At 44.9% G+C, this 12,173-nt stretch overlaps 1 protein-coding gene across 3 annotated transcripts in view; it reads left to right on the top strand.

The window, feature by feature from the left end:
- The window catches only part of LOC117497367 (NLR family CARD domain-containing protein 3-like), a 49,480-nt gene extending 44,303 nt beyond the window's left edge, over positions 1–5,177 (top strand). For all 3 annotated transcript variants that reach the window (XM_034149325.1, XM_034149326.1, XM_034149327.1), the window contains 3 exons: positions 2,984–3,157; positions 3,338–3,384; positions 4,254–5,177. In XM_034149325.1, coding sequence (XP_034005216.1) covers positions 2,984–3,157; positions 3,338–3,384; positions 4,254–4,813 — 781 coding nt within the window. In that variant the 3' untranslated portion in view covers positions 4,814–5,177. The remainder of the gene's footprint in view (positions 1–2,983; positions 3,158–3,337; positions 3,385–4,253) is intronic.
- Positions 5,178–12,173: the final 6,996 nt, after the last annotated feature.

The following is a 12,173-nucleotide window of genomic DNA, read 5'->3' as shown; positions in this document are numbered from 1 at the left end:
AAGAGGAGCCATACAGGTGTTAGAGCCGTTAGACCTAGCGATAGCTAGAGCACTCAGCTGCCTGTAAATAACTGGCCAGGAAACAAATATGCAGTGGAGGGGAGTGAGCACAATAGTAGTTAGCTTGAGCGTGAGCACTCTGCTAACTGGGGTGAGAAAAAATGAAGTCAGTTAATGGGTTTATGCCGTGAGAGGAGAGCGGGAATACTCTCTCCACTAGCGCCGTAGCGAGTTAGCCTAAGCGAGAGCACTCTGCTAACTGAAGGCTGGAACGGGCATCCAACTGTGTGCAGGGAGAGGGGAGCGGATTCACTCTCTTCACTAGTGCTGTAGCAAATTATCTTTGAGCGAGAGCACTCAGTTAACTGGAGGATGGAACAGGAACCAACTGTGTGCAGTGAAAAGGGGAGCGAAGACACTCTCTTCACTAGCGCTGTAGCAAGTTAGCTTTGAGCGAGAGCACTCAGTTAACTGGAGGATGGAACACTTTATATGTCGTTGCCACTCTTTGCATATCATGTATTTTGTTTTTTTACCATGTTTGTAAAAAGTAATTTCCTTAAATGTTTTATGTGAGGGAATGGAAAATAGCTCAAAGCTAAATCTGGCACTGTTACGCTTGACACATTTAAATGTTTTAAGTGTTCATTACAGTGCATTGTCCCTGTCAAATAAACGATTAAATAAAATAACCAATTGTGCGCCGTGAGAGGGGAGCGGAGACACTCTCCTCACTAGCACTGTAGCAAGTTAGCTTTGAGCGAGAGTACTCAGCTAACTGGAGGATAGAACAGGAACTAATTGTGAGTTGTGAGAGGGGAGTGAAGACACTCTCTTCACTAGCGCCGTAACAGTTAGCTTGAACGAAAACACTCAGCTTAACTGGACGATAGAACAGGTAAGGAAACAATGTATGCGGTGAGAGGGGGGCGGAGACGCTCCCTTCACTAGTGCAGTAACAGTTAGCTTGAACGAAAACACTCAGCTTAACTGGACGATAGAACCGGTAAGGAAACAAATGTATGTAGGTAAAGAACCAAAAGTAAGTAGTGAGAAGGAGGGCGGAGACGCTCTCTTCACTAGCGCAGTAGAAAGTTAGCTTTCAGCGGAGCACTCAGCTAACTGGATGATAGTACAGGTAACAGTAACAAATTAGCGAGAGCCCTCGGTTAACTTGTACACAATTATCTCATTAGCTTGAGAATAGATAGCACAATCAGCAATAATTGGTAGCGATCTCACCGGCTGTGTGCAGGAGCGTCCGCTCTTTACCGGTCCGGAGCTCCTGGGGTCCGAGCGGTGAACACCGCGGTCCCCTCCCTTGGGAGGGCGGACAGCTCGTCGCAGCCTTTGGAGGGCGAGCGTTTCTAGCCCGCAGCTCCGATCGAGACGATCGCAAGGCTACAGATGAGCTAGAATTTCAATAAGCTAGCTTGGCTTCTACTCATAAAGTAGTAACCTGCGCAGCGAGAAGATGAATAAGAACTGAACTCGTTGACAACACCGGAACTTATACCTTCCGGTGTCATACGAGGTCACACGTGACTTTGTTGATATAAATATTCGACCTACGCATGCGCGAGACAGAAGCTATCCAGTGCTAAAGCACCGCCTCTGGCGGTCAGTAAGTATGAAATAGAACTATTACTAGTTACTTTTTTAAAGTAACTTGCCCAACACTGCTCAGGGTGCATCTGAGATTAGAGGGGGTGCAGGGGTAAAGTGCTATTTTTATAAGTGGGGAGTGGGTCTAACACAAGATTTCTTTTTAAATGTTGAAGTTAAAAGCATCAATCTGGTGCACTTTGAGAGCAACATGAAGAGATATATGGATACCTCTCTCAACATCCACATGAAACACAACTGGAAACAGATTTTCTATTTCTTTATGGATATTTTACAAATCACTCTCCTTTTAAACTGTATTCTTGTTTTACTGTCATATAGTATTTCATTTTTAGTGAGTTACTCAGATGAGTACCAGGAGACAGCGTTTGGTACTCTGGTACAATTGTGGTGAAGGCATCTGAGTTAGATGTATTTGAACCGAAATGTCTACAGGCATACTGTAGCAGAAGATGGCATCTTTTTTACAGGAAATTCCAGCCAATCTCTGTTTTGAAACCATGAGCTGCAAAATGAGCGCCTTACCCCACTGTACAGGCGAGTTGGGAACTTGTTTAAATATACCTGGGCAGGCTCTGTTTTGCCGAGGTCCTCTGGCACTTGCGGGCCACCGAGGGGTGGCGGTGTTTGGGGCGACGAAGACTGCTGCTCCGGGGGCGAGGCGGGCAAAGCGGCGGCGGCACCTCATGACGCATCTACTGAGTACTGAGTACCGCCGTACCGGCACCGTGCCGGTACTCAGTAAGAAGTAACGGTACCAGATGGTTAAAAATCAGAAGTCCCGGTACTGCGTACCGGTGAGTACCGGCCCAATTCAAGCACTGACTATAAGGCTATAAAAATGTTACTGCAGACCTGCAGATCTGATGATACCACCACAGAGTTGGTCATCAATATTTGGTTGAAGGTTTTCTGCTACAAAATACGAAGATGAGCCACTTCATTGTGTGTGTGTGTGTGTGTGTGTGTGTGTGTGTGTGTGTGTGTGTGTGTGTGTGTGTGTGTGTGTGTGTGTGTGTGTGTGTGTGTGTGTGTGTGTGTGTGTGTGTGTGTGTGTGTGTGTGTGTGTGTGTGTGTGTGTGTGTGTGTGTGTGTGTGTGTGTGTGTGTGTGTGTGTGTGTGTGTGTGTGTGTGTGTGTGTGTGTGTGTGTGTGTGTGTGTGTGTGTGTGTGTGTGTGTGTGTGTGTGTGTGTGTGTGTGTGTGTGTGTGTGTGTGTGTGTGTGTGTGTGTGTGTGTGTGTGTGTGTGTGTGTGTGTGTGTGTGTGTGTGTGTGTGTGTGTGTGTGTGTGTGTGTGTGTGTGTGTGTGTGTGTGTGTGTGTGTGTGTGTGTGTGTGTGTGTGTGTGTGTGTGTGTGGTCTGGCAGGCTGTCTGGTCACAGAGGAAGGCTGTGTTTCTCTGGCTTCAGCTCTGAGCTCTAACCCCTCCCATCTGAGAGAGCTGGACCTGAGCTACAATCATCCAGGAGACTCGGGAGAGAAGCTGCTGTCTGCTGGACTGGAGGATCCACTCTGGAGACTGGAGACACTCAGGTACAGACAGACAGACTTACAGACAGACAGACAGACACTCAGGTACAGACAGACTTACAGACAGACAGACAGACAGACAGACAGACTGTGTCTCTGTCACTGAGGGACTCTGCTTCCTGTGTAATGGTGGATATGAGTGAAGGTGTATGAAGTTGATCCTGACTGTGTTTCTTCCTGCAGGATGGACCATGGTGGACTGCAGAGGTTGAAACCTGGTGTGAGGAAGTGTGAGTGTGTTTTCAGTTTGATTCCTCAGAGCTGCACAGGTTACACTGCACATGAGATCCACAAACACAACAAAGTGAACACAGAACCAACAGAACCAACAGATAGCTCACTTCTTCTTTTCACTGTTATAGGTATATTCTCATATATTTAGGGTTTCAAATGTAAACAAACACTGCTATCAAATGTATGTATTTTCTCCCTCCTGTAATACATTCTTGTCATTAGTTTATATTGAGTTAATCGTAGATTTTAGTTTGCAGTCATTTTATATGTAAGTTGTAAGCATTCCTTCCATTTTAGTTTAGCGTCTTCTACGTCCAGGTCTTTGTTCCACTTAGTGTAAATGTAGTAATCCCTGTTGTCCTCAGCACTGATACAGATATTATATACCAGATTAATGTTCTCTTTTTAATGTTTGCTATTTGAATTCTCTCTCTTTCAGACATAAATGATAGAGAGAGATGAGATAGAGAGAGAGGAGAGAGCGAGAGAGAGAGAGAGAGAGAGAGTAGAGAGAGAAAACAAGATAGAGAAGAGAGAGAGAGATAGATAGACTATAATAGAGAAGATACGCTATATGCTTACGCTATCTATCATCGCGCTGTATTCTCTCTTCTCTCTATCTCTCTCTCTACTCGCTCTCTCGCTCTCTCTCTATCTCTCTCTCTCTCTCTCTCTCTCTCTCTCTCTCTCTCTCTCTCTCTCTCTCTCTCATTGATGGATCACCTACTGATGAAGATCAGGTTGTTAGACATCATTCTCAGTGAATATGAGACGTCAGTCTGAATGGTTTCCTGTCAGTGATTGATTGTCAGTAAAGTAGTTAATAAATGAACAGATGATAACCTGCAGCTGTTCTCTCCATCAGATGCCTGTGAACTGGAGCTGGACACAAACACAGCACAGAGGAAACTCAAACTGTCTGACAACAACAGGACGGTGACACGTTTGGAGGAGGAGCAGCCATATCCTGATCATCCAGAGAGGTTTGACTCCTGGTATCAGCTGATGTGCAGAGAAGCTCTGACTGGTCGCTGCTTCTGGGAGGTCGAGAGGAGAGGAGAGGTTTATATATCAGTGACTTACAGAGGAATCAGCAGGAGAGGAAAGAGTCAGGACTGTGAGTTTGGAAAGAATGATCAGTCCTGGAGTCTGGAGTGCTCTGATGATGGTCGTTACTGTGTCTGGCACAATAACAGCCTAACAAACATCCCCTCCTCCTCCTCCTCCTCCTCCTCCTCCTCCCCCTCTGGTAGAGTAGCAGTGTATCTGGATCATCCTGCTGGCTCTCTCTCCTTCTACAGAGTCTCCTCTGACAAACTGACCCACATCCACACCTTCAGAACCACCTTCACTGAACCTCTCTATGCTGGGTTCGGGTTATGGACTGATGGTTCCTCAGTGTCTCTGGTTCCTCTGCAGGTCTGAGAGTCTCTCCTCAGTGTCTCTGGTTCCTCTGCAGGTCTGAGAGTCTCTCCTCAGTGTCTCTGGTTCCTCTGCAGGTCTGAGAGTCTCTCCTCAGTGTCTCTGGTTCCTCTGCAGGTCTGAGAGTCTCTCCTCAGTGTCTCTGGTTCCTCTGCAGGTCTGAGAGTCTCTCCTCAGTGTCTCTGGTTCCTCTGCAGGTCTGAGAGTCTCTCCTCAGTGTCTCTGGTTCCTCTGCAGGTCTGAGAGTCTCTCCTGACTGACTGTAATATCTGGAATCATACTGTAATGTTCTGAATGTCAAACTGTGATCTTTTTCTTCCTATGTTTCTAAATATTGTTGAATAAAAGACTCTCTCTTGATTCTGAGGCTGAGCTTTAGTTTATTGATCTTCTTTATCAACAACTTAAAATATGAAATCCATGTTTATATTATGTGTCATGTGATCAGGAGAGGAGTGCTATCTCGAATACAAGACAGAGAGAGAGAGATTTCTTTTTTGATTTTTCAAACCACTTTTATTCACAAAGCAAATAACCAAACAGACACAATGACACACTTTGTCAGTTCAGAAAACGACTGAAAGTAAGATCCTCATTCTCCACAGAACACAAAGCATTTTTAAAACACCACATGGCCTCAAATTCTCCCACATCTTTGGTTAAGCAAAAGTAACTGTAGTCCCTTTTCAGTCTTGCTTTTACCATCCGCTTGAAAATCAAAACTGCATCGGAATCCAGTGACTCCTCAACTTTATTCCTCCCCAGTGGCGGTTCTACGGGGTGGCACGGGGTGGCAGCTGCCACCTCAGAAAAATGCCTTGCCACCCCAGCTGCCACCCCAGTTGGCAGCTTTGTTTTGAAAGAAAAGTTGTGGCTCATCGGACATTTATGAGAGAAAGTCTCTAATGTCCGAGTGCAAGTGAATGCAGCACAAGACGCGAGCCTTGTAACCCCTCCCCCGGCCCTGGCGCGAGCGTGGAAATGTGATTGGTGGCGATTTCCTTTGAACGGGGGACAGCGCAAAACGAGAAGCATCCGGACCCAAGTACTGAAGGAATGAGGTACGGTCTCCAATGACAGAGAAGAGACTGTCAGTGTGGCTGTACTCAGCATTGAATCAAAACGCACTAAAGCTGTTGATCTTAATAAGTTTGAGGCGTTTTGCTGAACAACATGGTAATCGCCGCATTCAGCTGTAATAGACATGTCAACTTGATGCTCTGCTCACGGATGAGCATACACAACTGTTAAGATGATGACCTTACGTGTGTAAATATATGTTTTCTTTGTGGGGGTCTGCCCCCAAAAAACAGTTTTAAGTCCTGAGAAAGTCAAATTAGACGTGTGTAAAACTACACTGCCCAGCCAACAGAAAGTAACCACTTTGATTTAACTAGGCCAGTAGGTAAGGACATTCCACTGGATAATAACTGCAGCGATGTATATGTTTGAGCTGAATACACGTGTTTTAACCCTAACTGATGCAGTTAGTCACTTCTTTAATGTTTGTTCTTTCTGATGTAAAGTCCAGGTTATAACTGTTTGCAGTAAAGTTGAGGGGCGCTGAACTGTTCCTTTGAATCTTTTGAATTTTGATATATGATATAATTACTTGTCTTTCAAATTTGAAGGAGGGTGAGCAAGCATCTTGAGGAACATTCATCATTAACTCCTCCAAAAAATATAGTTTATTTAATAATAACACTGAATGTGTGAATCATAACAGTGATTGACAGCTGATAGGAATAATATGATTGTTAATAGTATCATATTCATTTAGACAAACATCGACGAGACAGTTAATTAATGTACTTATTGCAGCAGTCTGCATAGATTTGGTACCCCAGTGGCGTTTTTATATGTACAAAAGTGGTGGGGCACAAAAAACTTAGATGTCTATATATAAGCTTCTGCAGTGACGTGCAGTGAGGTTCATGGCTGGTGAGGCACTGGCACTGACTCTTCAGGTTTACAAATATTATATTTTGACCTAAACCAAAATATAATATTATTTTCAAAAGCTCTTTTTGTCTGATGCTTCGATTAATTTTAAACAGACAGTTCAACAAAAGGATACCCAAAAAATGTAATTTTATCATTTAAATATTGAATTGTTCTCTCTTAGTAAGATCCCATTTTCAATCAAATGGCGGTCTTACCTTGACTTGAAGATGAAGTCCATTTGCCTATCCTTCTGGACAAACATGTCTATAACTTTTTTGTAAAAGTCCTCCTTATGTTCTTGTAGTTTCAAAAGTCTAAAAAAATTATAAAAGTAGGGTAGACATGTGGATATTATCCGGCTGATCAAAACGTGCATTTATCTAACAGGTACGTTTCCCACAGATCTTATTTCGAGCTATTTTCTAAAATCCTATGGAGAAATCTCATTGCTTTTTTGTCGAGGGAAGCCATGCGCAGCTTACTTCCTGGTTTTAGGACGCGTCACTGCAGCTCTCTCGTCTCCTCTTCACACACCACACTTTTCGCGGCACACGTACTTACAGCCAATCAGCTCTGAATGATGTGAGATGACGTATGGTGGGGATGGTAGCTCCGTGCCCCTATGGTCATTATTTTTTTGCCACACACATTAAATAGGAAAATACTCTGAGCATGCGCAGTGTAGTTTTTACAGTCACGTTCACTTCACAGCGAGAGGGAGGGGCATAATCAGGTTTTGTCCCACATGGCTCTAAACAGCTCAATAGGCACACACTGTGACTGTAGACACACTAATTAGAAGAACACAGACTAAAACAGCAATGTACAGACGAATCAGTTTTTTTTGCAGTTTTTTATAATCATTATTTGTAATACTTTCTGCTGACACTAAGTGGGGCTGTGCCCCACCTGCCCCTAATGACCAGTCGGCACTGGGTACCCCTGCTGGTCTAAGAGTCAAACTCATTCAGTTATTGTTCAGTTAAAATGCATTCAATGATGTCTGCCACCTTATATATTTATATGTAAGGCTTTACTGATGTGCCACAATAATGTCACCTATGTTATTCAGTTAAAATATCAATATTGTGGCTTTCCAAGTTAACATTAATTGATATGACTGCGATTAAATCAGCATATACTTCTGCCAGGGGGTGCCACCCCTGAAATTCTCCTGCCACCCTCCTGGCCACCCCATGAATATTTTTCTAGATCCGCCCCTGTTCCTCCTGCTGAGGTAGATGGCCATTTTAGCCTGCCCCAACAACAAATTCAAAAGCTGACTTTTGCACTTCTGCTTCTGGCTGTACCTACAACCCAAAATGAACATTGACTTAGAAAAAACCACATTAAACAAAATCAACATCTGAGCGAGTAACTGAAAAAGACAAAGGAGTCGACCACATTCTGTAAAGCAATGAAAAATGTTTTCCCTCTGTTCACAGAAAGGACAGGCATCAGACACTGTAGGGTTGATCACTGAAACAAACGCATTTACCGCTACCGCAGCGTGGAGAACCCTCCACTGGAGGTCCCCACCCCTCTTAGTCAGCGGAGGCTTGTAGAGCGCTCTCCACTCAGGCCTCTGAGCCTCCGTCAGGCCCAGGTGGGCTCTCCACTGGGTGTCCACTCGCTCCTGGAGTCTGCTCTGATTCAGCACCTTTGTCACCAAATAATAAAAGGTTTTGTTGGACATGGTGCTAAACTTAAAATCAGTGACATTGTTCAACTTTAACAAAAAACCCTCACAACTGAGATCAGGAAAACATAGCATCTCTGGAAAAGAGTCATTGTCATTTGGAGACTTCAGTCCGTTGCAGTGAGCAGCGATCAGCGCCAGCTCTGATTGGCTGAGCTGCTGTTTCCAGCTCTGCAGCAGGAGGCTGACCACCCGGACTGACCTGAGGCTCAGACGTGAGGCCAGGCCTGCAGCGTTGTCTAGGCGGGGGCCACACACCTCCACCACCTGGCCCAGCGTGAGGATCCTCTCCTCACAGAGTCTCTGTTGTAGAGAAGGCCCTACTCCACACACAAACCGAGATCCACTTACCACCGGCTCTCTGAGGAGCCAGAACAGTGAGCCACAGCACTCTGGTCTCTCTTTTCTGAGTAGTCCCCACACCTTGAAGAGACCTCCATAGAAACCTGAGAGATTATTCAGGCGTAATCCTTTCAGGTCCATTAGGAACAACGACTCAGCCAGACCCAGCCCACCACAGCGCTCCAATAAGGCCCAAGCTACAGGTCTCCAGACCAGGTCAGCAGGTCCAGTCAGGAACCTCTGGACGAACCGGAGCCTGAAGGCAGCCCCTCTGCTTACCAGGTGAACCAGGCCATGTCCCCCCTCTTCCTTTGGCAGGAACAGGACGCTCTGAGGGACCCAGTGCATGCGGTCCCAGAAGAAGTCCACCATGAGAGCCTGCACCCTGGACAGCAGATTTACGGGCGGGTCGGTGCATGCCAGCCGGTGAGCCAGCATGGAGGAGACAAGGTTGTTTAAAATAAGGATACGCCCTTTAACCTGTTAAGCACCAAGCCTGTTTTTCATGTTTCAGGCTCGAAAATGACATGCCCAAAACAAATGACTACAACTGTCACGATCTGTCTGTGTTGTGTTTTGTCTTGTCTTTTTCTGTCTCTGGTTTCCTGTTTTGTTTTGAAATGTTTTCCTCCTTGTGTCTTCTCTGTTCCTTCTTCCTGTGTTTGCCTTCCTGTTTTAGGGTGTTTCTCAATCTCGAGTACGCTTGCTTGGTAGCACATGTCTGCCGAGCGTCTTGCTTCAGAAGCGAGTCAAGAATACTTCCTGACATTCGGAAAACAAAGAGTGGAACACGCTAGCAAGTGTGCAGGTGTGCGTCATATGAGAGGCCCCGCCTCTTACATCTTCCGCCACAGATTTGGGGAAATTGGTCCGTGCGCAAAGCATTGTGGGGATTTTAAGACCGCGAAGTCTACTCATGTGCACACTCGATATTTCTCCAAACGGAGTACGCCGGGCTCGGTAGATTTCCAAGTATACTGGAGATTGGAACAGTACTTCGGCGGCACTCGATGACGTAGTATGCTTGAAATAGTGGCTCTGAAGCAGCTTTACTCGCGATTGAGAAACACCCACAGTTTCCCTGGTGTGTCTGATTGTTTGATTGTGTTCACCTGTTGCCCTTGTGTTTCTGCCTCCCTTACCCCAGCTGTGTCTTGTCTTGTGATTACCCCTCTCTGTATTTAGTCTTGTCTTCCCCTGTGTGCCTGTTCGGTTCATTGTTTCTCCTGTCTCCCACCATGTTGGTCACGGTCAGTTTTTGTAGTACCTATGTGTTTCATGCCATGTTTATGTTCAGCTTTTGGAATAAAGCTCGCTTTTGTTTCTAGACCTTGTTACCTTGTTTTGTAATCTGCATTTGGGTCCTACCCTTTCCACGCATTCCTAACAACAACTTAACTTCTAAAAGGGTTACATGAATAATTTATTTGATCAAAGCAAGGTTACATCTGTGAGTTGGATGTAGAAGTGTCAGAATCAATACAGACGTTTTTTATTTTAAAGAAAATTCAGATTTTACATAGTAAAAAACTGTAAATTATAGTGTCCGTCCAAAAATTATTTTTTACAGATAGTGAAAACTACCCTTGGATGATGGGTTAGTAGACTAAAAGCTTTAGGAATCCAAAGTACAACATATAATAAGTACCCTGTATCAAGATTGATGCAAAACAAGTGACATTTGACCTTTTTAGAGAGGTTTAGCAAAAACCACCCCACCTCTGAGGTGATTTGGGTGAAAACAATTTTTTTTCCATATCTCTGGCCCCTCTTGGTTGATTTTGATGGTTGACACCTCTTTCTGACCGTTAGAGCCAATAGAATCGAAGGGGGAGGCTCCCACACACACACGTTGTGAAGAGAAAAGGTGCGGGCTTCCCGCATGCAGGTTTGCACCAGAGTGAAGCGATCTCTCGCTCTGACATTTGGAAATGAAAAAGCAGTTTTATTGCTTATGGATTATCAGAAATCATTTCAAAGAGGACACAGACACATTGGATTAACCTATGGATTAACTGCAGCATCGTTTTTTGTATCGTTTTAATGCCATTGAAGACCAGTTTTGACCAAGGTAAGCCATGTTAGCGTTTCTAGCTACCTAGCTCCACATGTTATGATGTACGCTTTCGTTTATAGCGTCGCAAATCTTTATCACTGAGTGTTGAGGTGGGCACCCCCAGATTCTGTGTCTCCAGGAGATGCTAATCGATGGGTTGGCTGTGCATCTAAGATAAGCAATAAGGGAGTTATGAGTGAGTTTAGGTGCAGAGATAGGTTACATTTTTTCGCTCGTGGCTAATTCAGAGGCTGAGTGCTAGCATTGTGGGGTTTTTTTGGAAAAAAAAATTAAAAAGATCAGTTAGCTGAGTGTCTTCCCGTTACATGGATATAAAACATTCATAGTTTATTAAATATTAAGATTCCTTAGACGTTGTTTCCTGCAAATGACGCGTTTATCCGCCCGGTACCGGGGGGGCGGTGCGTAACAGGTTAAAAGAAAGTTTGGGAAGGATCCGCTTCCACTTCTTTAACCGGCCTTCCACTTTCTCTATAAGCCCGTCCCAGTTTTTCAAACAAAACGTGTCATCACCAAGATAAATGCCCAGGTACTTTAACCCTGCCCTTTTCCAACCAAGGCCCCCAGGTAACAACAATCTGTCCATGCTGCCCTCTCCTACTGCTAAAGCCTCACTTTTCCCCCAGTTCACTCGAGCAGATGAGATTTTGCAAAAGTTGCTCACAGTTTCAGTTAAAACATTGATATCATCTTGTTTTTTAACAAAGACCATTATGTCGTCCGCATACGCAGACAATTTAAAAACATCCCTACAGCCAGGAAAAGAGAAACCCTGTAACTTGGACCTTAACCCGTGTAAAAACGGCTCTATGGCCAGGGAGTAGAGCATCCCGGACAAAGATCAGCCCTGTCGGATTCCTCTCTGAGCTTCAAAAGGAGCACACAAACTACCGTTTATCTTCAGTACACTCTCAATGTCCCTGTACAAGACCTGGATCTTGGCTATGAGACCAGAGCTGAACCCAAAAGCTTCCAGCGTCTGCCACAAGTACTGGTGCTCAACTCGGTCAAAAGCCTTTTCTTGGTCTAGAGAAATCAGACCAAGCTCACAGCCCAATGAACCGGAGAGGTCCAAAACATTTGGAATTAGAGTCACATTGTCAGTTATCAACCTGCTGGGTACACAGTATGTCTGGTCTACGTGAATGACATGCTCCATCACTTTTCTCAGCCTCGTTGCTAACACTTTGGAAAGCAGCTTGTAGTCGGTACAGAGTAGAGACACAGGACGCCAGTTCTTAATCTCCTGCAGGTCTCCTTTCTTAGGGAGGAGAGTGAGCACAGCTCTCCTACAACTCAGA

This window comes from Trematomus bernacchii, unplaced genomic scaffold (assembly GCF_902827165.1).
Source record: "Trematomus bernacchii unplaced genomic scaffold, fTreBer1.1, whole genome shotgun sequence".
Lineage (NCBI taxonomy): Eukaryota > Metazoa > Chordata > Actinopteri > Perciformes > Nototheniidae > Trematomus > Trematomus bernacchii.
Note: the sequence above shows the minus strand (reverse complement) of the source record. Positions and strands in the feature narration are given on the sequence as shown.